General features: G+C 41.6%; 1 protein-coding gene across 9 annotated transcripts in view; it reads left to right on the forward strand.

Annotated features, from left to right (window-relative positions):
- Positions 1–25,958, forward strand: part of LOC132387510 (zinc finger protein 585A-like) — a 275,678-nt gene extending 249,720 nt beyond the window's left edge. For 2 of the 9 annotated variants that reach the window (XR_009509907.1, XR_009509905.1), the window contains 3 exons: positions 10,098–10,341; positions 13,505–13,913; positions 15,993–17,450. Coding sequence is in view for 5 of the 9 variants with exons in the window: in XM_059959883.1 (XP_059815866.1) it covers positions 10,438–12,285 (1,848 nt within the window). In the remaining 4 variants the exon portion in view is untranslated. Of the gene's footprint in view, positions 1–4,374; positions 4,472–10,097; positions 10,342–10,367; positions 14,457–15,992; positions 17,451–25,382 lie in introns of those variants that run through there. The other 7 variants (XR_009509906.1, XR_009509904.1, XM_059959883.1 and 4 more) reach the window with 7 other exon arrangements.
- The last annotated feature ends 653 nt before the right edge of the window (positions 25,959–26,611 follow it).

Consider the following 26,611-nt stretch of genomic DNA (forward strand, 5'->3'; position numbering starts at 1 on the left):
AAAATCTCATTTCAAAAATCTTTCGGTACAACTACCTGGTAAACAACATTCCAATCCTCACTTGCAGGAATTGTAGGCGATCTCCACTTCCTCATCAACCCCCCTTTTTCCAAGTAATATCCTAATGGCACCTTCTCAATTTCACTACCTAGTAAAGCCTGCTCTCTTAATTTTATAATCTCAGAGTCTCTATTCTGCTCTGCTATCATCTCCTTCCGAGACAGAGATAAATCTTCATAGTCAGACTTCCCCCAAGAATCTTGATCAATCAACGAAGATAAGGAAGTCTCTGACACATCCGCAAAACTCGAATCCTAAGTTGAACAGTCCTGAGTAACAACCTCATTTTGCACGTCAATCTTTTTAGCCATAGCTCTAGTCACAATACAGGAAGAATCTGTGTTGGAATTCAACTCTGGTTCCTCTGACTCCATTGTCAAATGCACTTCAGGAAAAACTTGTCCACCTGCCAAGTCATTACCTAACAATAAAGAAATACCCTTCACAGGTAAGCTATGCTGTAATCGTACTTTAACAAATCCTGTAACAAACCCTGACTTTAAATTTACTTTATGTAAATGTACAGGCATAAAATCACTCCCAACACCTCTTATGTAATTTACCTCACCAGTATCAGACTCTTTAAACTTAAACACATTGTCTAACATCAGTGATTGAGAAGCTCCAGTATCCCTAAGGATTCTTATTGGCACCAGAGTAGATCCTTCTTTCAAAGATACAAAAGCTTCAGTTATAAAATGATCATATCCCTTCCTAACTTGGTCAGCCTGTAACAAAACCTCATTTGTGTTTATCAAACCCTGTAACTTTACAGGTGCTTCAGTATGTTGCACACAAGCATCTGGAACTGCTTCCTTCTCTTTCTTTTTCAAGCTGAAACAGTTAGCTATGACATGGCCAGGCTTCTTACACTAGTTACAAATGAAACCAAACTGACTTTCTGGTGTTCCAGAAACAAACTGGTTTTCCTTCCTCCTTACCTTTCTCATTAACTTCTGATTTAATTTCTGATTTACCTTGAGTCTCCATGTTATTTTTCCTTTTAAAAATTAAGCCCTGAGGAAATTTATTCGTATGGATTAAAACATACTCATCAGCTAATCTAGTACAGTCTTGCAATTTATCAGTATCCCTCTCATTTAAGTAGGTCTTTACTTCAACGGGAATGCTTCTTTTAAATTCCTCCATTAAAAACAGCTCTCTCAATTTATCATAGTCCCCATTTACATTTGTAGAAGAAACCCATCTCTCAAAACACATAGCTTTATCGTAGGCAAATTCCACATAGGTTTTATCCCCAGACTTTTTCAGAGTTCTGAATCTTTCCCTATAAGCTTCTGGGACTAATTCATATGCTTTTAGAATATGCATTTTCACAATATCATAATCAAGTTCTTGTGCAGCAGTTAAAGCTGTGTAAACTTGTTGTGCTTTGCCTTTAATTACACTCTGTAACAACACTGACCGTTTATCTTTCGGCCACTCTGACATCCGAGCAATAGTTTCAAAATGTTGAAAATATCTTTCCACTTCTGTTTCACTAAATGGAGGGACCAATTTAATTTCTTGACTAGCAACAAATGGTTTTCTAGAAGCAGAAGACTGTTTCCCAGACCTTAATTCCTCCATTGCATATGCAAATGCTCTCTGCTTTTGTTCAGCCTCTAATTTACAACGCTCTAACATCATTTGTTCGATTTGTAACTGCATCTCCAGAGCACTTATTGGAAACGACTCTAAAATAGATACATCAAAAACACCCGAATCCACATAGTGTGACGCGATTTTTCTCTGTATGACAGCCATAGATGTAGTCGTCAAAATACTTTTAAGTTGCAATCTACGAGCTATCTCAGAGACCTCAGTTTTTTTTGCCTTCACTAAGAACCCCGCGACTGGCGAAACCAGAAACTCATCAATATTCATTGTTGCCGAATACCACTCACAAGCCAATCAAACAAAAGAATCTAGTATTCTCCTTTTCCAAAACACCGATTCAAAAGTTAGCAACCATCTAAACTCAAACGATCCAATTCGGACGCAGCCCCCATATTTATGTTACGTATTCAGGCAACAATAAATATATGAGTTAGGCAACGGATTATATAACAAACAACACTTTTATTAAACACTGTAAACAAACCCCCCAAAAGTAAACAAACACTAACGTAACCGGAAACAGCTGCTGAGCGGCAGCAGTTCTTAAAGCGATGTTGCAAGAACAGTTCTTTAAAGTAGTATTGCCAAAAGTTCAGAAATGCTCACAGTCCAATTAAAAGGAGAGACTTTATAAGACGATTTAAATTCTCTTTCACGTTGTTCTGCTTCGATCCCCGACTTCAAACTTTTCCCACAAAGAGTTTACGAAATGAAACGGCTTAAAGGCACTGACCTTTCCTTTATCACAATCTTCTGCTATCTCGCAGAGATTAACACGAGAACAGTCAACGAATTCCTTCCAAATAAGGATTAAATAAGGTCGAACCTGTTTCACCGTCGAAATAGATTCTCCTCGATCTTTAACTCCCGAACTCCGATCCTCACTCTCCACTGATTCTCAACTAGTAGTATTGTAAAGAAACAGCTGGCAATGACCTTTTAAACTTTAGGCATTAGATAAAAACTTCATCCTTCAACTAAACTGTGTCATCACATTAAATCACGCAGTGGCATGAAGTCAACTTGGCAAATCCAGCCACGAACTGCCCCTCCTCACAGGGTGGGGTCTTCCTTTTATAACCTGTTAATAAAAAAACCTGTCACATGATCTCTACTGGCGGGAAAATGACATCACTCCACCGTCACAAGACCATTACCTCCAGTATAGCTTCAACCCCAGTCACGTGACAAGGGTACCACTGTCATGGCACAAGTATATAACAATAGCGAGGAGTTATTTCTTTTAGCAATATGTTCACAACAGTCATAGTGGTATCATTAGTTGTAGGAACAGCTTCAATCCATCTGCTAAATGCATCTACTATCACTGAGCAACACCTATAACAATGTACTCAGGTGATTCTATAAACTGAAGTTACAAGCAAGGAAAAGGTCCACCAGGCAAGGGGGTAGTTCCCGAACCACAAGGCATCCCCTTTCCAGCATCTGTTTTTTTTTACAATTTAAGCATGCTTTGGCTGGTTTTTCAGCTGCTCTCTGGAAGTCAAGATTGTAAGAATGTATTAACCATTCCCTCCTTGCACAAGCGTGTACAATTATGTACATAATCTATCAAAATAGGTACGAACACAGAGGGAACACGGAGCTGTCCCGCAGGGGTCACCCATAAATTGGTCTGAGGTTCCAGGTGGAAACCCATTTGGGACCATAGTTTGCGCTCTCCTTCAGGGGGGTCCCCCTGTTAGTTACGTATTTCCCCCATGTCTGGCATACCCGTGCTTAGATTTTGACTAATAGGAGCTTGCTGGGTTCCCCAGGGGACTAAAAGTGTGGGATTCAAGGCTGTCTGTTTGGCCGCTGCATCAGCCCGAACATTACCCTGGAACATCTCATCAAACTCCCCAGTATGGGCTGCACATTTAATAATAGTGAAAACTCGAGGTAGCTGTAGTTGTTTACAAAGGTAGCATTACTAATGGGGTGGCCAGAGGATGTCAGGAATCCCTAAAGCCCCGTAGTCAGTTCCTAACGGGAGTCCATGTAAAAGTCCGCACTTCAGTCTGTTGCTAGGACACAGGCAGGAGTCAGAGCAAACAGCTCAGCCTTCTGGGCAGAGACAGCTGATTCAAAAGAGGCCTGCTCAATTACAATGGCATGCAAAAGCTTGGTTACCCCGGTCAAAATTTCTGTTACTGTTAAACGAGTAAAAGTTGAACTGATTTCCAAAAGACGTAAGTTAAAGATCACACATTTTAAGCAAGGAATTTTTTTTTTTAATTTCCATCTTTTAAGTTCCAAAATAACAAAAAAGGCAAAGGGCCTGAAGCAAAAGTTTGGGCACCCTGCATGGTCAACACCTAGTAACACCCCCTTTGGCAAGTATCACAGCTTGTAAATGCTTTTTGTAGCCAGCTAATGGTCTTTCAATTCTTGTTTGGGGGCGTTTCGCCCATTCTTCCTTGTAAAAGGCTTCTAGTTCTGTGAGACTCTTGAGCCATCTTGCATGCACTGCTCTTTTGAGGTCTATCCCCCGATTCTCAATGATGTTTAGGTTGGGGAACTGTGAGGGCCTTGGCAAAACCTTCAGCTTGCACCTCTTGAGGTCGTCCATTGTGGATTTTGAGTTATGTGTAGGATCATTATCCTGTTGTAGAAGCCATCCTCTTTTCATCTTTGGCTTTTTTACAGACAGTGTGATGTTTGCTTCCAGAATTTGCTGGTATTTAATTGAATAAATTCTTTCCTCTACCAGGAAATGTTCCCTGTGTCACTGGCTGCAACACAAGCTAAAAGCATGATCGATCCACCCCCGTGCTTAACAGTTGGAGAGGTATTCTTCTCATGAAATTCTGCACCCTTTTTTCCCCAAAGATATCTTTGCTCATTGCCATTAAAGAGTTCTATTTTAACTTCATCAGTCCACAGGACTTGTTTCCAAAATGCATCAGACTTGTTTAGATGTTCTTTGAAGCTTCTGAATTGAACTCTGGGCTCTTTGGCTTTCACCCAGGGCAAACCCAGACAGTGATATAGGGAAGCATCAGTTCTGTCTGTCGCCAAAGGAAATCCGGAACTTCAGGCAGTAATGCGCTGACCTCTTTTCCTTTAACCTCTCCAATCACCGTGACTGGGAACTTCTGTCCCTCGAGGGGTACATAATATTGGCTTTCCTCAGTTGAGCACCCTGGAGGGTCATAGATTCTGCAGGCTTAGGTTTGCTTTGATGTACTTTAGTGATGTATGCAGGTTGCTGGAGAGCCCTTTCCAAGGGTTGAATAATCCGGTCTGTCTGTTCATTCTCATTATGGTTTCCCAACTGTATTTCCAGGTAGCTTTGGTATCTCAGTTCTGCCTTCCGTTTCCGCCCCTCATCAGCTGAGAGAATCATGCAGCAGAGCGAATAAATCTTGCGGAGTCGCATTATGCACTCAGCATCGAAGTCACTGTCCTCAAACAGGGTCGGTATGCCAGTCATATGTTTGGTATCCCTTGTTTCACTTATCAGTTAGAACTTCATACTGATGTTCCTATGTAGGCCGGCCTTGATTTGCTTACGTTGTTTTCCCTACTCTCGTTTTCGGTGCCCATCCACCCATTCATGCTCCACTTTCAGCCTCTCCCAACCTTTGGTGTTCCTTCTGCAGTGCATACCTCGATCCCTTTGTCACATGCATTATTCCTCAAACTTGCTAATAATGTACTGTTCCACTTTTCATCTGCCTTATCCTTCCATTCCCTTTTCAGTAATTTCCACTTCTTTCCACAGTTCTTTTTCCATATCAAATTTACTGCTTGTTCTCACGAGGTAATATCCCAGGCTCCCCCCCCGGTGGCCAGATTTTGTTCCCCAATTTCTTATTCAGTGCTGCACTCAACATTCGCAAATCTTTTCCCTTGTCTGGAAAACTCTCACACATATTGTGTTGGGCTGCTGTTGTCCCACCCATATCACTCGACTGCAATTGACCCATGTTCTTTACCCAGCACAAAGCCTTCTGTTCAATTAACAAGCAGATAAATTTACATGGCTGGCACCTCCTGTTAAATTGATAAATTTACCTGGGACCACCTCCTGCCCACTTACTAAAATTTACCCGGCCCATCTGCCTCCTCAGTAAAATTTTGCCCACCTTATACAAGTCTCCCAACAGATTCTTTCCCGATCCCGTCAAGGTATGCGATCAGCTTGGGCGAGGGACCGTACCTCGAAAGGAACTAACGGAGAATGACAAAATACCTATTGGGCGCCCGGTCAGTCTCCGCAGTCCCCAGAGTGGTCCAGCCACTTACTCAGCCCGTCTGCTTGGCACTCCCTATATTGGGATCCTGTTCGTGACACCAAATGTTAAAGTTGAATCTGAATAAAACATGAGAGACCAGCTATCATCACCACAGTTTATTGCGCATTCTCCTGTAGGAGTTGGAGTCCCAGTTGTCAAAGGGAAGGCACGTAAGCAGTCAGGTTACAGTCGTGTATTTATACATACTAAGCCCCATACATTACTATTTGCAAGATGTTATTTGAACTGGTATGCTCATCAAGTCTGTTGGTGCAAAACTTAATTACTTAGATAAGAGAGTTCATTAAATGAAGGTTTTAATTGCAGATGCACGTGTTGTTCTGTCCTTATCAGTTATTCCCTTTGCAAGGCCCTGACTTAGTTACAGACAGATGTTCATTCCTGTCCTTTTCAGTGAGTCCTCCTCCCTTTACTCAAATAAGGGTACAATGTATCAACTAACGAGGGTATAATGTATAATGTTATCAGCTCTCAGTGTGTCTCTCTGTAAGCCAGAGAGAAAATGGGAATGTGTCTGCCTTAGTTAACCGCTGAAGACAGAGTTCTTTTAAGTTCAAAAATTCCTATTCAGTCCCAATTATTCTTTTAGCCAGAGGTTACAAAGGATCAAAATGATTTTGTTATATATCCTCAATTCCTCAGGAGTGCTCAGGGGAAATACCCATGTTACCTGTAGTTATTGTGGCGATGCAGTAGTTGCTGGAGAATTTACAAGTGCGAAGAAGTGTAGTGATATTTGGAAATCTGACATTTTAAAGTGTAATTTAGCAAGCAAATCGCATATGGACAAAGTGCAAAAGCCCTGGTGAGAAAAGTTTTCAATACCCGTTACAAGTCTACTACATAGGTTGTGTGAGAGTGCAGATGAACTTGATCTAACTCAGAGATCAAAGTGTTTATGGACAATGCTTTGCAAGCTGTTAAAATGAATACCTCTCTACATGTGCACTGTGCACATGTTGTCACTGGGTTAAAAAAATGCACATTATAAGATTTATGTGTCCACTGGTCATTACAAGTTAGAGGGGACATTGGTGGGAAGGTGGGGAGTCCTCCAGTGTCCTTGATGCCCTCACCTACCAGATGTGCATCCTGCTGCAGCTTGTAACCATGCACTTTAAGGAGTTGGAACTTGAAATGGATGAATTCTGGATCATCCAGGAGTTAGAGGGGGTGATAGCTATGACATGAAGTGAGGTGAGTTATACCCAAGGTACAGGACACCAGAAACTGGGTGAAAGTGAGGAAAGGGATGAGGTTAAACATCCCTCACATAATACTCCTGTGACCATCCCACACAACAACAGGTGGACCACTTTAGAAACTGTTGGGGATTAGTAGCAGAGGAAAGTCAAAGGGGTGATATGGGATTCGTTAGTTAGGGGAACAGAACAAGAAGGAATGAATATCCTCGTGGTAAGGCTTTCTAATGATAGTGTGGGGGGAGGGGTGATGTGATTAAAGTAAGTTGTCGGGGGAACGGTAACCAGAATGACAGAACAGATAGTGGAGAGGGTTAATTGAATTGAATTTATTACATACATTCTGCATCTACATGAGTAGTAAAAATCTTCAATTTACGTCTCTGTCTAAATGTGTCATTTATAGTAATATATAACAAATAGTATGTAGATAGGGCAGTCAATATGACATAGAAATCAATTAATCAGTCTGATGTCCTGGTGGAAGACGTTCTCCCGGAGCCCGTTGGTCCTTTTATTGTGGTACCGTTTCCGGGATGGTAGCAGCAGGATCAGTTTGTGCTTGTGGTGAATTGGGTCCTCATTATCCTTCGGGCCCTTTTAACACACCTGACTCTGCAAATGTCCTGAATAGTGGGAAGTTCACATCTAGAGATGTGCTAGGCTATGCGCACCCCTCTCTGTAGGTTCTTGCAATTAAAGAAAGTGCAGTTGACCAGGCAGTCATTCAGCCAGTCAGGATGCTCTCATTTGTGTTCCTGTAGAAAGGTCTAAGGATTTGGGTCCCCATCCCAAACTTCAGCCGTCTGAGGTGAAAGAGGTACTGTTGTATTTTTATCACAACACAGCTAGTATATACAGACCATGTCAGATCCTTGGTGACCCTCTCAACCCCAGATCCATTGATGCCAATAGGGGTTAGCCTGTCCCCATTCCTTTTGTCATCCACAATTAGCTCCTTTGGGTTTGTGACAATGATTGAGAGGTTGTTTTCTTGACACCAGTCAGATGTTGTTCAGACCAAAGACAGAGTCAGCAATCAAATGGTTGAGCATGGTGCGATGAATGTGCTGAGCTGTGTATATCACAATGCAAGAAGCATCGTAGGAAAGCCAGATGAGCTCAGGACAGGGAAATATGATATTGTAGCCATTACTGGGACTTGGTTACACCCAACAGTCTGAGAGATTTAGAGCAACAAATTTGTAGAGAGATCACAGACCATGCCAAGAAACAAAGGTTGATTCAGTTGGTGATTTTAACTTCCCAGATATTGACTGGGATTCCCATACTGTGAAAGGACTAGAAGGTGCAGAGTTTGTCAAATGTGCCCTTAATCAGGACGTAGAATTCCTGACGTAAATTGTGCAATAAGCTGTTAGGAAATGACCCAGGGCTGTTAACAGGAATTAGTGATCATAATGCCATGAAATTGAAAGTAAATATGGAAAAAGAGTTCTGGACCATGGGTTGAGAATCTAAACTGGGGAAAGGTCAATTTTGATGGTATCAGAAAGGATCTGACAAGTGTGGTTCGGGACAGCCTGTGTTCTGGCAAAGGAGTAGTTGTAAGTGGGAGGCCTTCAGAAGTGAAATTTTAAGGGTGTGGGGTTTTTATGTGCCTGTCAAAATAAAAGCTGAAAGGTAACTGGTGCAGGGAACCTTGGTTCTCAAGAGATATTGAGGCCCCGGATATTTTGTTCCTCTAAATGCCTCAGACTGTTGGGTGCTGCCAAGACTCATTAACGATGACTCATTAATCATCATTCCAATTCCTGAGCTCATCTGACATTTTTTTTAGTCGTCTTCTGTTGGTTCCTAAAAGCTTCCCAATAGTTTTTGCTCTTTTGTTTGCCTTCTGGTTGGCTTCTCATTTCAGCCATTGTTGTGTCCTCCTGCCTTTCCAATGCTTCCACTTCTTTCGTAAGTATCGATCATTCAACTCCCGAGTTGCTGCCAGAAACTTCAGCCATTGCTGTTCCATTGTCACTCCAACTTGTTTTCCCTTTGAAGCAAGTTAGCCCTGCTTCTCCATCACAGAAACATGGAAAAGTTCAGCACAGAAACAGGCTATTTGGCCCATATAGTCAATGCCAAAAAAACATTTAAGCTGTCTAATACATCTACCTGCACCGGGACCATTGCCCTCCATACCCCTACCATCCAGGCTCCCATCCAAACCTCTTTTAAATGGTGAAACCGAGCTCACATTCATCACTTGTGCTGGCATCGCATTCCATACTCTCGCAACCATTTCAGTGAAGGGCTTTTCCACATATTCCTGTCAAATTTTCACCTTCCCCACTGACCCATGAACTCTGGTTGTCATCCCACCCAACCTCAGTGGAAAGAGCTGCTGGCATTTAACCTATCGTTTTCCTCATAGTTTTGTAGACTTCTAATAAATCCTCAAAGCAATGTATAATTTCCTTGTTATGTTTAGAGACTTTTTTTAGGTGGATAAGATGATGAGGGGCATTGATCGTGTGGATAGTCAGAGGTTTCTTTCCCAGGGCTGAAATGGCTAACACAAGGGGGCATAGTTTTAAGGTGCTTTGAAGTAGATACCGAGGGGATGTCAGGGGTAAGTTTTTTTACACAGAAAATGGTGGGTGCGTAGAGAGTGTTTCAGTTCCTGTGGGACCAGGCAATGAGCACCGATGCGGCTCATTGGGAACAGGGAATAAAACCAATGGAGAGAGACAACTGAGCCAGATCACAGGTTGGAAATGGCAGAACTGCCCCTATGTTATAGATTCTGGAAGAGCATCAGAGAGTTTGATGGTCATTCCAGATACCAGCTCTGTGCCCAGTTAGAAGATGATTTCTCTCTCCAACTTGGATTGAACTTTACTGTAACAGTGTGATGTCAGCTCACACCTTGCCAACTCAAGTGATCTCATCTGAAATGTTGTCCCACACCCATTGATCGATTTTGTAAATCTTTTTACAGGTTAAATATGACAAGGAATTTGTCTATGGGAATCTCGAACACAACACGCCAGTTTTGCTGTCTCTGTCCAGATATTTAGGAAGAGGAGCAAGGGATTCACTCGATCATCAGAACAACTGGCGTGCCGGTCATTTTACACGGGGGGAATGCATTCATCTGCACAGACAGTGGGAACGGATTCACTCGGTCATTTCAACTGAAGGTACATCAGCAAGTTCACACCGGACAAGGCCATTCACCTGTTGTAAGTGTGAGAAGGGATCTAGTCAGTTATCCCACTGGGCAGAGGCTGGTCATTTGCTGAGTTTGTGGGGAATGAATCACTCGATCATCTAACCGAATGGCACACCAGTCAGTTCACACTAGAAAGAGGCCATTCACCTGCTCAGACTGTGGGAAGGGATTCACTTGCTCATCTAACCTGAAGGAACATCAGAGAGTTCACACTGGAGAGAGGCCGTTCACCTGCTCAGACTGTGGGAAGGGATTCAGTTCTTCGTCCCATCTGAAGGTACATCAGCGAGTTCACACTGGAGAGAGGCCGTTCACCTGCTCAGACTGTGGGAAGGGATTCACTTCTTTGTCCCAACTGAAGGTACATCAGCGAGTTCACACCGGGGAGAGGCCATTCTCCTGCTCAGACTGTGGGAAGGGATTCACTTGCTCATCTAAACTAAAGGAACATCAGAGAGTTCACACTGGGGAGAGGCCGTTCACCTGCCTAGACTGTGGGAAGGGATTCACTTGCTCATCTGAATTGAAGGGACATCAGCGAGCTCATACTGGAGAGAGGCCATTCACATGCTCAGACTGTGGGAAGGGATTCACTCGACCATCCCACCTACAGCTGCACAGGTCTGTTCACACTGGGGAGCGGCCGTTCACCTGCTCAGACTGTGGGAAGGGATTCACTTGCTCATCTAAACTGAAGATACATCAGCGAGTTCACACTGGGGAGAGGCCATTCACCTGCTCAGTGTGTGGGAAGGGGTTCACTCAGTCATCTGAACTGAAGGTACATCGGCGAGTTCACACTGGGGAGAGGCCATTCACCTGCTCAGACTGTGGGAAGGGATTCACTAAATCATCTCACGTACTGAGACACCAGTCAGTTCATACTGGCGAGCGGCCGTTCACCTGCTCAGTCTGTGGGAGGGGATTCACTTACTCATCTCAACTGAAGGTACATCAGCAAGTTCACACTGAGGAGAGGACATTCACCTGCTCAGTGTCTGGGAAGGGATTCACTCAGTCATCCCAACTGAAGGTACATCAGCGAGTTCACACTGGAGAGAGGCCATTCACCTGCTCAGACTGTGGGAAGGGATTCACTTGCTCATCTAAATTGAAGGAACATCAGAGAGTTCACACTGGGGAGAAGCCGTTCACCTGCTCAGACTGTGGGAAGGGATTCACTTCTTCATCCCAACTGAAGGTACATCAGCGAGTTCACACTGGGGAGAGGCCGTTCACCTGCTCGGACTGTGGGAAGGGATTCACACAGTCATCTCAACTGAAAGTACATCAGCGAGTTCACACTGGAGAGAGGCCATTCACCTGCTCAGTGTGTGGGAAGGGATTCCCTAAATCATCTCACCTACTGAGCCACCAGTCAGTTCACACTGGCGAGCGGCCGTTCACTTGCTCAGACTGTGGGAAGCGATTCACTTGCTCATCCGACCTGAGGGTACATCAGCGAGTTCACAATGGGGAGAGGCCGTTCACCTGCTCTGACTGTGGGAAGGGATTCATTAAATCATCTCACCTACTGAGACACCAGTCAGTTCACACTGGTGAGCGGCCGTTCGCCTGCTCAGACTGTGGGAAGGGATTCACTTGCTCATCCGACCTGAACGTACATCAGCGAGTTCACACTGGGGAGAGGCCGTTCACCTGCTCAGTGTGTGGGAAGGGATTCTCTCAGTCATCTGAACTGAAGGTACATCAGCGAGTTCACACTGGGGAGAGGCCATTCACCTGCTCAGTCTGTGGGAAGGGATTCATTAAATCATCTCACCTACTGAGACACCAGTCAATTCACACTGGCGAGCGGCCGTTCACCTGCTCAGACTGTGGGAAGGGATTCACTTGCTCATCGAAACTGAAGGTACATCAGCGAGTTCACACTGGGGGAGGCCGTTCACCTGCTCAGACTGTGGGAAGGGATTCACTTGTTCATCCCAACTGAAGGTACATCAGCGAGTTCACACTGGGAGAGGCCGTTTACCTGCTCAGACTGTGGGTAGGGATTCACTTGCTCATCTAAACTGAAGGTACATCAGCGAGTTCACACTGGGAGAGGCCGTTTACCTGCTCAGTGTGTGGGAAGGGATTGACTCAGTCATCTCATCTACAGACACACAGGCAAGTTCACACAGGAGAGAGGCTGATCAGCTGCTGAGACTTTGGGAAGTAATTCTGTCAGCAAAATCAACCAAATGTGTATCATTGAGTTCACAGTGGGGAGAGGCCATTCACCTTCTGTGAATGTGGGGAGCGATTCACTCAGGTCATTTAACCTTATGTAACTCTTGCTTCAGCTAGCAACTTAATATAGGGGGTGATAGCCCCTGAGCTTGGCCAAACCTAAGAAATCTTGTTTGTGTGAATGCTGCATGATGTGTCCCCTGTTACAAATCAGTACCCCAAAAATAACAAGTGCTACACAATATGCGATTAAACTATTGAGCTATTGAATTCTTACTTTGAGTATAGGATTAGTAAAGGAAACAATAAAAGTAAAATTGCCCTTTCTCTCCATTCGTGTCTTCTCATCTCTCCCTGGCAAAAGACCGTGAAAATCTACCTTCCAGACTCACAGGAAAGAACAATATCTCTCTCATTGGATAGCTAGGCACTCCAAAACCCTGTTATTTCCAGTCATAAGCTAAACATCGCTGCTGCAGAGAAACCATTAGCTCTGCAGTGAAACATAACAGAGAGACCATTACATTAGCAATGAAATCTCACAGCATTTTACACTTGTGACACACTACCGGGTTCACACAGGGGAGAAAGTTTCAATAAGCTGCATGCTGGATATTTGTCCATCACTGTTGCTAAAGCTATTTTGAGAGTGACTATCAGTGCTGAACTCTACAATTATTGCTGCTGCTCACCGCATCCAGTTCTGGGCATGGGAGGAGTTTCTTCTACTGCATATTCACCTTCAATGGGACTGGAGTTTAATATTGACTGGGGTGGTGTGTGGCCAGTGAAGAACTGGAGCTTTGAAGCTTTGGCTCAAGTAGTTTTGGCAGATGGATTGTGCAATCAAGTCAATCAAGATTTGAATAGCTCCTGGAGGCTGCGCTTGTCTGTGAATGGAGTAACATCAGTTTCTGAGCTGCTCCTACTTTTGTCCCTTTCCCCCTAGTTTAAACCGAATTTAATATCTTCATTTGCAGATTCTTGAAGGGGAACAATGTGTCTTTGAGGAGTGGGAAGTACTTGTCTGAACCTAGTGATAAAGGCAACGGGAAAGGAAAGATGCAACAGGAAGGATCTGATGAAATGCCATTGTGGGCTGAAGATATGGCTTGGAAACAGTTCACTTAAAGACTAACTTGAAAAGAATAGTAATGAAATGATGTCATTTCTGGGAAAACTTAAGGATCTGGAAGCACAAGTCACTACACACAAAGAGGAATTGAAGATAATTAAGCAAAAATTGCTTGGAAGTAAAATAAAGTAAAACTTGTTTGGAAAGATATCGAAATAAGATTATAGACCTGGAAACTAGGTCTCGCCGAAGGAATATACAAATTGTTGGGCTGCAAGAAGGAGTTGAAAATGGAGATTTAACTGCTTACATTGGTAAGCTTTTTCATACCTTATTTCCTTCTATATTATCACAGCCGCCAACTACAGAAAAAACACACAGAACACTTCGAGATCTCAAGATCCAAATAAACCAAGGGCTGTTCTGGTTTGTTCTCAATATTTTAAGATTGAAGGTCAAATAATGTGACAGGCAAGAAAACAGAGTTTTTAGATTTGAGACATCTGAGCTCGGTTTTTATGAAGATTTTTCTAAGGAGGTAATGGAACAAAGATTAAAATTTACTCTGGTAATGAAACAGGGATATGATAAGAAATTGTTTCCTTCCTTGCGTAATCCAATGAGGATTAAAGTTCTTCCTCCTAATTCTCCTCCTCGTACATTTTGTGATCCTAAAGTTGCACTGGCATTTGTTTAAACTATACCTGCTGCGACTGCCGATTGAACTGTCTGGCACATTATCTGCATAATAGCATTTCGGAAAGAAGATTTATGAAGGCTACTTGGACACTTCATTGAGAGATTATTAAAAGAAGATTAGGGGACTTGTTTATTACTGCAGATCATTGTTTTTTTCAGTAAGAAGATTTATGGTTCAAGTATGACTGTTTAAATGGTTATTTGGACATTCGACGAAGAAAAAGCACATAAAAGGACTTAGTCCTTTAACCTAATATCTGGTTTGATACTTTTTGTGTTTTTTTTTAATTAACTAACTGGTAGTTTTTCCTACTAATGGGGATATTTCCTTTTCTTATATATACTTAGTGGAGGTTTAAATTATTTGTATAATATTTAGTTTTAAAGATTGTGTTGATCAGTTATTCTGTTATTAAACACTATGCTTGGTTTCTCTAGGTAATATGTTTCACATTTTAATAACTGCTTATTTTTAAAATTCTGTTCAATATATTAGCATTTTTTATATAATGAATATTATTGCATCTTATAACTGAATTTAAAGCTTTTTTAGGGGATTTAATGTTAATGTTAAGATGGAACTGTTTTTCACTTTCTAAGAGATAACAATTTTTTGGTTTCCTCTGTTTAAAAAAAGATTAAATATAAACATGGGAAAGTTTGTAGATGCTGGAATGTAAACATTTTCCTTTGCTGAGACTTTGTCGTTCCTCTTACAAGGTCAGTGGGTTCCATTTTTTTAACGGGGGAGGGATAGAGAAACTTTTTTAATCTTTTGGACAGACAGAGCAGTCTTGGCTGTGTTTCCTATCATAGGATGCCTGCTTTTTCTGGGCTGTGGGGGGAGTGGGATGGGATTAGAATTAGGGTTTTTTTTTCCCATTGGTTGGTTCCGGAGCATGTGTGTTTTCTGTGTGGTTGTATTCTCCATCGCCACCATTTTTGATCATCCCGTATTGGTCTGTGCTCGGCACATGTGTAAAGTAGAATAAAATTATAGTATGGAATCTAAACAGATTAATGTAATAAGTTAGAATGTACGTGGTTGGAATCATCCTATCAAATGTAAAAAGACTTTTAAAATCATCAATCAATTTCAACCTGATACAATTTTTGCCCAGGAGACACATATCAAGGCGGGAGATCAAAATAGGTTTTTTGGATCGTGGAAGAGTTTGCAATTTCACTTCACTTCTCAAAGTAAAACTAAAGGAGTGTCTATTTTTATTAAATCCAGTATTTTGTTCATTCAAGAGGATATTAAGTCAGATTCTTTACTAGATTTTTAATTGTTAATGGGGTAATTTGTAACAGAAAAGCTGTTTTGGTCAATTTGTCCGGTCCTAACTTAGATGATTTTTTTAAAAAAATGTATTTACTTTACTGTCTCATTTAAATGAATATATGTAGATAATGGGCAGGGATTTTAACTGTTGTTTAAATCCTTTGATTGACATGAGCTCAACCAACCAGTAATTTCCAAATCACTCTGCATTACTTATTAATTCCTTTTTGACTGATTTTTGGATTGATTGAATTATGTAGATATTTACACCCCGATGATAGAGATTTTTTTTTTTGTCGCATGTTTATAGAAAATTATTCAAGGATCGATTATATTATAGTTGACCTTTGCTTCTTGCCTAGTGTTAAGAATTGTGGATATGACACTATCGCTCTATCTGCTCATGCAGCTTTCAGTTTGTCTTTCGAATTTGATGATGCAATCCTTGCCCACCCACCTTGGCGCCTGTCTCAGACATCATTGCAGAATTCAGACTTTGTTAGCTTCATTGAAAACCAGGTAAAATATTTTTTTTCTTTTTAATGTTATATGGGGTACATCTAAATTAATCATATGGGATATATTTAAAGCATTTTAAGGTGGTCAGATCATTTCTTAATCTGCTAACCTGAAAAACCAGGATAAAGTAGAATTAATAAGATTTCAAAACAAGTTAAAGACTTGGATAATATTTATGCTATTTCCCCTAATATTGACTTATTTTAACAAAGGATGGAACTTCAATCACAATATAATTTATTATTAACTCATCCTATTGAAGGCTATTAGCTTCAGCTAAAACGTCAATTTTGTATGTTTTGAGATAAAAACAACAAACTGCTTGTATCTCAATAAAAAACGGCCTGAGCAAAACGGCAAATTTTGAAAATCTGTAGGAAAGATGGTACCCTGGCTTGGGAATATGAAGTCATTGTTAAGATTTTTCAAGGTTTTTATAATGATCTTTATAAATCTAAATTTCCAGTCGATTCTTTTAAAATGATTTTTTTTTCTTATGGAAGATTGTTTTTCCTCGAATTTCAGTTAAGGATCAAAAAACTCTTGATGCCCAAATTACTGAAGCCAACATTCATAAAGCTAATTTTTCAATGACATCTGGTAAGGCCCCTGGACTTGATGGCTACCCTGTAGAATTATATAAAAAAAATGGAAAATTTCTCTCTTGGTATATGTAGGAAATGCTTAAGGACTCTTTTGTGAAAGGCAATTTAAACTTTACTTTTTATGACGCTTCTAATGCTTTAATTCTTAAAAAGGATAAAAGTCATTCTGATCGTGCCTCATATAGACCTATTTCATTACTGAATGATGATGCTAAGATCCTGTCAAAGATAATGGCCAAGTGGTTGGAAAATTTTTGGGTAAAGTTATTTTTATAGATCAAACAGGCTTTAGAAACGGCCATTATTCCTTTTGAAATGTTCGGAGATTATTTAACATTATATACCCGTCTTCTTTTAAAACCCCACAACGTGTCGTCTCTCGATGCTGAAAAAGCATTTGATCAATTTGCATGGAAGTATTTAATGTTTTGGAGAAATTTGGTTTTGGTGTTAATGTAAAAAAATTGGATTAGAATGATATATAAAACTCCTATTGCCTCTGCTATTACTAATAATTGTAGATCTCTTTTTTCAGCTTTCACGGAGGACAAGACAAGGTTGTCTATTAAGTCCTTTGTTATTTAACTTAAAACTAGAATCCCTTGGTATCACTCTTCGTGAAGCTAAAGATATTCATGGGATTCTTGTGAATGAGATTTCTCTACGCTGACGATTTTCTGGTTTATATATCTAATCCCAAAGAATCTCCCTGCCTTGCTAAAATTATTTAATGAATTTGAAGATTTTTCAGGATATAAAATAAATTTTAATAAAAATGAACTGTTTCCTTTAAATTAATCTGTTTCCATATATGTAATACTCCATTCAACATTATGGATTCTTTTAGATATTTATGCGTTATAATCTGTTTAAAAAAAAAGGGTCTTTACAAAGCTAATTGTGTTCCCTGAGTAGGTTCTATGAAGTATTTATTTAGTGGATGGAACCCACTTACATCTTCACTTGTTGGTCACATCCATATAGTCAAAATGATGATTTTACCAAAATTGTTATATTTATTTCAGAATATCCCTGTTTTTTTTTTTTGATCTGATTGATTCTATTATCTCATCTTTTATTTGGAATGATAAAAGACCAAGAATTAGTAAACGTCACTTACAAAAATTGAAAAGGATGGAGGTCTTACTTCGCCTAACTTAAGAATGTATTCCTGGGCTGTTAATGTGCAATATATGTCCTTTTAGTTACACGGGGTTGACAAGAACAAATGGCCAGTTTGGGTAGATTTGGAATTGAAAGTTGTGAAACAGTTTTATTTAACCTCTTTATTGGGAGCTGCTTTACCTATACAATTAGCTAAAGTTGCTAATTTAAATTTATGCCCTTTGATTAAATATTCTTTACAAATTTGGCTCCAATTCCGTAATTATTTAATCTTAAAAAATTTAAACTTTCTAGTTTAATTTATTGAATTTTTTTAAGCATTCTTTGAGTGATCCAATTTTTTTACTTTGGCAAAATAAAGACATTAATTATTTTTTGAATCTATTTAAAGAAGATAGACCGATGTCTTTTGAACAATTAGTTGATAAATATTCTCATTCTTACTCATAATTTTTACAATACCTTAAAGTTAGACAGTTCTTACAAAAACATTTAACTAATTTTCCTTACATATTGAATGCCGGCTTGTTAGGTACTATTACGAGTATGAACCCACTGATGAAGGGTTCCATTGGAAGAATTCATAATTTACTATTACAATGGGATAAGTGTCCTTTATTTAAGATTAAACAAGATTGGAACTTAATTTGTCTTTAATGATGGAGGACTGGACACGGATTCTGAAGTTGGTTAACTCTTCTTTGATTTGTGCTAGTCATGCAGTGATTCAGTTTAAAGTTGTACTCATTACTATTTGACGAAGGAGAGATTGTCTAAAATATTTCCTAATTTTGACAGTTATTGTGATAGATGTAAAAGTGAGCCAGCTACACTGACACAGATGTTTTGGTCTTGTTCTACACTGAAACGGTTCTGGAAGTCAGTTTTTTTCTACAATTTCTAAAACGCTTAAAATTAATTTACGACCTAACAAATTAACTGTACTTTTTGGAATAATTCTTTAAAATATCCAAGCTATTTCTTTGTCTGACAAACATGTTATTGCCTTTGTTACAATGATAGTTAGGAGAGCCATTCTGTTAAAGTGGAAAGGTATGTCGGCTCTTACTCTGTTACAGTGGTTCTCTCAAGCGATGCTGCGTCTTAGTTTGGAGAAAATTAGAAGTCGAGCCTTTGAACCTGTGTTTGATTTTGATAAAAGAAGGATTTCATTTGCTCATTATTACCATTGAAGTTAATTGATAATTTTCTCCATGATCTAATTGTATTTTTTTTTCTTGCTGGCGGTTTGCTGGTTATCTTCAGAAGCTTTTTGCATGGCGCATGGCTCCGGGGTTGAACGCTTAATATGTTTTTTCCTCACTTTTCTTTGCTTTAGTGTTTTTCTTTTCTTTTCTTTTTTTGTGTCACCATATTTTTCAATCTTTAAAACAATGTTTTTTTTTCCTTTACACATCTTAAGTGTTATTTACTTCGATGTACTCTTGTTATTTTGGACAATAATAATGAAAAGATTTGAATAGTTCAGACTCAGCAGAAAGCAGCTGACTGGGCAATCGAGGGCAGGTGACCAAGCAGTCTGATTGGGTAATCGTAAATTGAATAGCTCAACAAACAAATAAAAAGAGGGGTAGATCAAGTAGAGCGGCCAGTGAGTGCGTGGGGCCAGAGCAGCAGTGGAGCTTTGAGGCTTTGATTCGAGAGGTTTTGGTGAGCAGAGGCGGAGGACGAACTTGCTCCCAGTGGGTAAGGCTGGGTAAGGTTCTTTAATTAATTTAATTAACTTAGGAGTTGGTGATGGAGGTAGTAGGTAGGGCAGTCCAGTGCTCCGATTGTAGGATGTAGGAGTCAGGGACAACACAATTGCCTCTGATGACTATACCAGCATGGGAAGCATCCAGTTTCAGCTCTTGTCAAACCGAGTTAGGAAACTGGAGCTGGATGAACTTCGGATCATTCGTGAGGCAGAGGCAGTAATAGGAAGAAGTTTCAAGGAGACAGTCTCCCTTAAAAATCAGGAGACAGGTAACTAACTGGGTGACTGTCCGGGGAGGGAGGGGGAATAGACAGAGAGAGCAGAGCACCCCAGTGGCCGTTCCCATCAACAATAAATTTACTGTTTTGGATATTGTTCGTGGAGATGACCTACCAGGGACAAGTTGTACTGGTCGTGTCTCTGGCACAGTGACTGGCCCATTTGCTGAGAAAGGAAGGAGGGAAAAGAAGAGAGCAGTAGTGATTGGGGATTCGATAGTCAGGGGGACAGATAAAAGGTTCTGTGGGAAAGATCGAGAATCCTGGATGGTGTGTGGCCTCCCTGGTGCTAGGGTCCGTGATTTCTTGGATCGAGTTCTCGGTATTCTCAGGAAAGAGGGTGAGCAGTCAGCTGTGGTCCGAGTGGGGACCAATGACATAGATAGGAGTAGGGATGAGGTCCTGAAGAAGGAATATAGAGAGTTAATATAAAAGTTAAAAAGCAAGGGTGGTAACCTCAGGATTGCTGGCAGAGAGGGTAGGAACTGGAAGTCATGGCCGTTGAATGGGTGGCTGAAGAGTTGGTGCAGGGGAAATGGGTTCAGATTTCTGGAACATTGGGATCTCTTCCGGGAAAGGTCAAAGTGGACTGGCTGCACATGAACTGGAAAGGGACCAATATCCTGGCGGCCAGGTTTGTTAGAGCTGTTGGAGAGGGTTTAAACTTGTTTGGCAGGGGGTGGGAATCAGAATGTGAGTGCAGAGATTAGGGTACAAGGACAAGGGCATGATGCTATGTGATCTAAGTTGGTGAGGAAGGACAGGCAGGAGATAAAACATAAATGTCGCCACAGAGGGGTTGAAATGTTTCTATTTCAATGCTAAGAGTATTAGGAATAAAGTGGATGAACTTCGAGCATGGATCAGTATGTGGAGTTATGACACTGGCCGTTACTGAAACCTGGCTGGAGGAAGGACAGCATTGGCTGATGGAGGTACCGAGGTTGAGGTGTTTTAAAAGGAATAGGATGGGAGGTAGAAAGGTGGGTGGGGGGTGTGGGAGTAGCAGTACTGGTCATGGAAAGTTTCACGTCTATAGAAAAGGGAGGATGCTGCAGAGGGCGTATCCATTGAGTCGGTGTGGGTGGAAGTCAGAAAAAGGAAGAGAACAATCACGTGTGCTGGGAGTAGTCTATATGCCCCACTCCGAGGAACAGATAAGCAGCCAGGTTTTAGAATGGTGCAGGAAATACAGGGTTGTAGTTATTGGTGATTTCACCTTCCCTCATATTGACTGACACCACCTGACTGCAAGGGGCTGAATTTGTCAGGTGTGTTCAAGAAGGATTCCTGATACAGTATGTGGACCGGCTGATGAGAGGAGAAGCCATACCGGATCTAGTTCTAGGTAATGAACCTGATCAGGTGGCAGAGCATTTTGTTGTGAGTGACCTCAACTCCCTTAGCTTCAGCATTGCTATGGAAAAGGATAAAAACAGGCAATGGGAAAGTGCTTAACTGGGGAATGGCTAACTGAAGGGATGAGGCAGGAACTAGCAGGAGTAAATTGGAAACAGATGTTCAAAGGGGAAAGCACATAAGTAACGTGAAGGAAGTTTAGGGAACACCTGCGCTGGGTTCAGGATAGGTTTGTCGCACTGAGGCAAGGAAAAAGTGGTAGGAAAAGGGAACCGTGGCTGAGAAAACACATGAGGCAACTCGTCAAGCGAAAGAAGAAAGCATATGTTAGATATAAGAAGCAGGAAGCAGGAGAGGCTCATGAGAAATATAGGTTAGCGAGGAAGGAGCTTAAGAAAGGATTTAGGAGAGCTTGAAGGCGGCATAAGAAGGCCTTGACATCTAGGATTAAGGAAAACCCCAAGGTGTTCTATGCATATGTGAAGAGCAACGATGACAAGAATGAAGATGGGGCCGCAAAAGGATAAGGAGGTCAACATGTGCCTGGAGGCACAGGCGGTTGTGGAGTTACAAAATGGATACTTTGCTTCAGTGTTCATAAGTGAAAAGGATCTTGATCAGGCTGAGGTCGAAATAGAACAGGCCTGTGTGCTGGAGAATGTGGAGATTAAGGAAGAAGGTGTTGGATTTTCTTAAAAACCACAAATCCCCAGGTCTGGACGAGATATACCCCTGGATGCTGTGCCAAGTGAGAGAAGAGATCGCTGGAGCAGTAGCTATGATCTTTGATTCCTCTTTGGCTGCAGGGGAGGTGCCGGAGGATTGGAAAACGGCTAATGTAGTTTCCTTGTTAAAAAGGTAACAGAGAAACCTGGTGAGACCTTCTATAGCCCAGTGAGTCTTACGTCGGTGGTCTGCAAACCATTGGAAAGGATTCTTAGGGATACGATCTACGAGCATTTGGAGAAGTACAGTCTACTCAAGGATAGTCAACATGGCTTTCTGAAGGGAACATAGTGCCTCATGAGCCCAATTGAGTTTTTTTGAATAGATAACAAAATAAATTGATGAGGGTTGGACGGTAGATGTCTACATCGATTCTAACAAGGCATTTGACAAGGTCCCCCACGAGAGACTCATCCAGAAAGTCATGAGGCATGGGATCAGTGAATCCTTGCTGTTTGGATAAAAAAATGGTTACTGGAGGAAAGCAGGCGTTAGTTGTGGAAGAAAGTATTCTGCATGGAGGTCGGTGACTAGTGGAGTGCTGCAAGGATCAGTCCTGGGACCCCTGCTGTTTATGATATTTATAAATGACCTGGATGAAGACGCAGGAGGATGGATCTGTAAGTTTGCGGATGAGACGATGATTGGAGGAGTTGTGGATGGAGCTGTAGGTTGTCGAAGGTTACAAGAGGGTATGTACAGATTGCAGCGTTGGCCAGAATAGTGGCAGATGGAGTTCAATCTGATTAACTGTGCGGTGATCCATTTTAGAAGGATAAACCAGAAGGCTGAGTACAGGGTTAATGGTCAGTTACTTAAGTGTGTGGATGAACAGAGGGACATTGGGGTTCAAATCCATACATCCCTCACGGTCGCTGCACAGATTAATATAATAGTTAAGAAGGCCTAGGGGATGCTAGGCTTCTTTAATACGGGGATTGAGTTCAAGAGTAGAGAGGTCATGTTGCAAATCTACTAAACTTTGGTGAGACTACACTTAGGGTATTGTATTCCATTCTGGTCACCTCATTATAGGAAGGATGTGGAAGTTATGGAGACGGTGCAGAGGAGATTTACAGGGAAATTGTCTGGATGGGAAAACAAGTGTTTTGAGGCATTGTTAGCAGAGCTGGGACTTTTTTCTTTGGAGAATAGAAGGATGAGAGGGGTCTTTATTAGAGATCTACATGATTATGAGAGGTATAGATAAGGCTCTATCCAGTACTGGTTTCCCAGGGCACAGAGAGTAAGCACCAGAGGGCCTACCTACACAATTAAGTTAAGGGAGAGCAGTTTGTGGGAGACATGAGGGGTATTTTCTTTTACACAGAGGGTTGTAAGTGCCTGGAATGACTTGCCAGGGATTGCCAGGGATTTCTGTTGCAAGCTCTATAACAGAGAACATTCCCAGAATGAAACAAAGCAGCTGAATGGCGTTAGCTCATTGGTCTATCATAACAAAGTCTACGGAATCTCGGAATTGACAGGACCATGAATAATAATTCTGAAACCGAGAGGTGAGCCTAAGAGTATTGAGTAACAGCATTCACTGAATTCTCAAATCGTCATTTCTTCTTATTTGAGATTTTGCAACTTCTTGTCAATCTTCCTCATCACAACTGGGATTATATTTCAGTAACATCATGATTATTTCTTACCCCAGCTGTTGGAAGACACGTCAGCCTTGTGCAGTATTAGATATTCAGCATGGTGGGTCAAGTATAAATGAATGACCGTCGAGATTTATCAGATCAGAGTTCCTTCGTCTGGATTATAGGTAGCCGGAAGACAGGCTGGATCTCACACAGAATATTTGAAGCATTGTACCTTGTGGGAAAGATATATTATTTGATCATTGCCATTATTGGTTTCCTGGTACGAACAGAGGCAAACTAACAACTGCTTTTCTGTGTGAGCGGTATTTGGATTCATTCAGTTACCAACAGTGTTATGATGGGGTTGCATCAGTGAGAGAGGAGCCGACATTGTGATAAAACGGAGCAACACACACAAAATGCCGGTGGAATGCAGCGGGCAGCATCTATAACTGACGAAGGGTCTCGGCCCGAAACGTCGGCAGTACTTCTTCCGATAGATGCTGCCTGGCCCTCTGCGCTCCACCAGAATTTTGAGTGTCTTGCTTGAATTTTCCGCAGCTGCAGATTTCCACGTGTTTACCGTGACAAAACCGAGTTGGCTGAAAATATCCCGGCAGGTGAAAGTGATGAAGAGTAGAAGATCGGGGAGATGGACTCATGGCAGGCATTTGTGATTTATCAATGCCCGGTCGCTTGTCGAAGTAAACGCCAATAATCCAGCGCACTCGTCACCTTTACGGGCTACTTGGAGTTGCACCAATAACGCGACAGGCTTTACATTCAGATTTTAAGATATTGCTGCAAATCTGAAGAGGAATCGTGACGGGAATTGACTCGTCAGTGATATTGAAGAGAATATTAGAACGTTTTTGACATTAACAGCCCTTTCGGCCCAGTAATGCTCTCCAAAGTCTTCTTTATAGTGAATCGAAATAACTATCTCGTTTAGATCTGGAATTCTCTCAGGTAGTGCTCTCAACCAGAAGGCTAGATAGCTTGCTACGTACGTCCATGGGTTAGGAGGAAACCCATCAGTGCCCGTTAGAGCCAGACGGGGTAAGGCTCATGCAAAACGCCGCTCTGGGTCCATGAACGTCGAAGCATTTGGAATAATGCTGCGGTAATTTGCAGCAAACGCTAAAAAATCAGATGTTTACAAGTACCTACATTATCTTTTCTTTGGACGTTGGGTGGAATAAGCAAGGACGCACAAGATTCCTGAAACATTCAGCGGGTCAGAAAAACGATTAAAAGTGAAAATTAGAAATTTCTGATCGGATACGAAAACATTCCGTGAAAGAACCCCGATCACCAGTAGTTGCAGAATTTAAAATAAGCGAGGCAAACGGGTCTCCTGTGGGCGCGGGACAAGCCGGGAGTCGAGGCGGAGACAAAGACATGCGAACCGGGGCAATTAATTTGCCTTCAACTTTCCGTTCTGTGAATGGGCAGAGCCGGAGGGAGCAGGGCTTCGCCGTATGGGGATAGGGCCAGAAGATTGGTAACGGGAACGCGGCAGTCAGCATCGCTAAGAAAGTTGCTAAAGTGCCCAGACTACACATGGGGGAAAAAAAAAACAAACAAACCAATGCTGGAAGATTTAAATTGAATTCTCCAAATGCCCTCGACGATCAATTGAAAATGTTCCTTCCCAAACGTTACTCCTCTTCCAGTACCGAGTACAATACCCTTTCACCAAACATGAACTCGTTTGTGGTGTCTGCCACGCCCAATTTAAACTGTTTAAACTTCCAGAAATGAACTACCATATACTTAAAGTTCGACTGTTCTGAATTTCCAGTTAATCCCTGCCTTCAGACACAGCTAGTGGCGAGAAATAAATTCACGCATTCTTTCTTTTTTTTCTCCCAGTGAGTTTAGTGGCGATTGTGATCTTGTCCCGCGAGAAGTGTGGTCTCTCCATCTGTACCACTCGATACTTGGTGGCCATGGCTACGGCGGATCTGCATCTATCGTCTTTGAGATCATTCTGTGGCGGGTCAGTTATTACTACTTTCCCGGGACATTCCTGGACGTCACTCCAATATGCAGTATGATCTTCCTCCTGAAAGAGACAGCCACATAAATGTCTGTCTGGTTCATTGTCACTTTCACGTTTGATTGGTTTGTCGCTTTTTGTTGCCAGAAGCTAAAAGCAAAATGTTGCACCGGGAAAACTGCGGCTGTGGTTCTGACAACTAGTGGTGTTCTGCTCTTTTGTAAAAATGTGCCTTACTTCTTTGTTAGCAAGCCTGCGAAAGTGATTGACAATAAACCCTGGGAGTGTTTTCCAAAACCGAGCTCCTATACTGAAGCTGGGTGGGTAGGATATCGATCGTATTTCGTCGTTATCACGCCGTTACTGCCATTTGTTTTAATACTGCTGTTTAACGCTCTGACAGTCAGACACATTATAGTGAATAGTCGCGTCCGTAAGACGTTGAAGGGTCTAAGCAAGACGGAGAGCAGCAGTGACCTGGAGATGGAGAGCAGGAGGAGGTCTGTGATTTTACTTCTCACCATCTCCGGAAGCTACATCATCCTCTGGTCAGTATATGTTGCCGAATTTCTTTACCATCCCATTGCCGGGCTAGATCAAAATAATTACAATGACTCGGAGTACATATTTCAACACACCGGATACATGCTGATGATATAAAGTTGCTGCACAAACACGTTCAATTCAGTCCAAGTTCAGAGAGCAGTTCATCAGCGCAGCGAAATATCCGTTGTCGTCAATAATTCAACTAATTAATAAACACAATATCTAATTCCAGCAAGACAAGGTATTAGTATTTTCTATCTTCACACAACAGAACCTGCCGTTTTATGAGAACGTAGAAGCGGCGATAATAAAACAGGCTTAGAGCCCGAGAGAGACACCGCACAGGAATAGATTCTTCGGCCGCTTTTAAACATTCCCGCTTTTGTATTTGTTTTTAATTCTGCAGCATCATATCCCCACTCAACATATTCAACACCTGAACAGTAGAAATTAATTCCATTCGTTTCCTTAGACTTTTGCAGACGATGAAATGAAAAGGAAAGTCAAATAATCTACAGGAACTTACAGTAACCCTTACATGTTCTTGATATTATAT

Source organism: Hypanus sabinus, unplaced genomic scaffold, assembly GCF_030144855.1.
Source record: "Hypanus sabinus isolate sHypSab1 unplaced genomic scaffold, sHypSab1.hap1 scaffold_193, whole genome shotgun sequence".
NCBI lineage: Eukaryota > Metazoa > Chordata > Chondrichthyes > Myliobatiformes > Dasyatidae > Hypanus > Hypanus sabinus.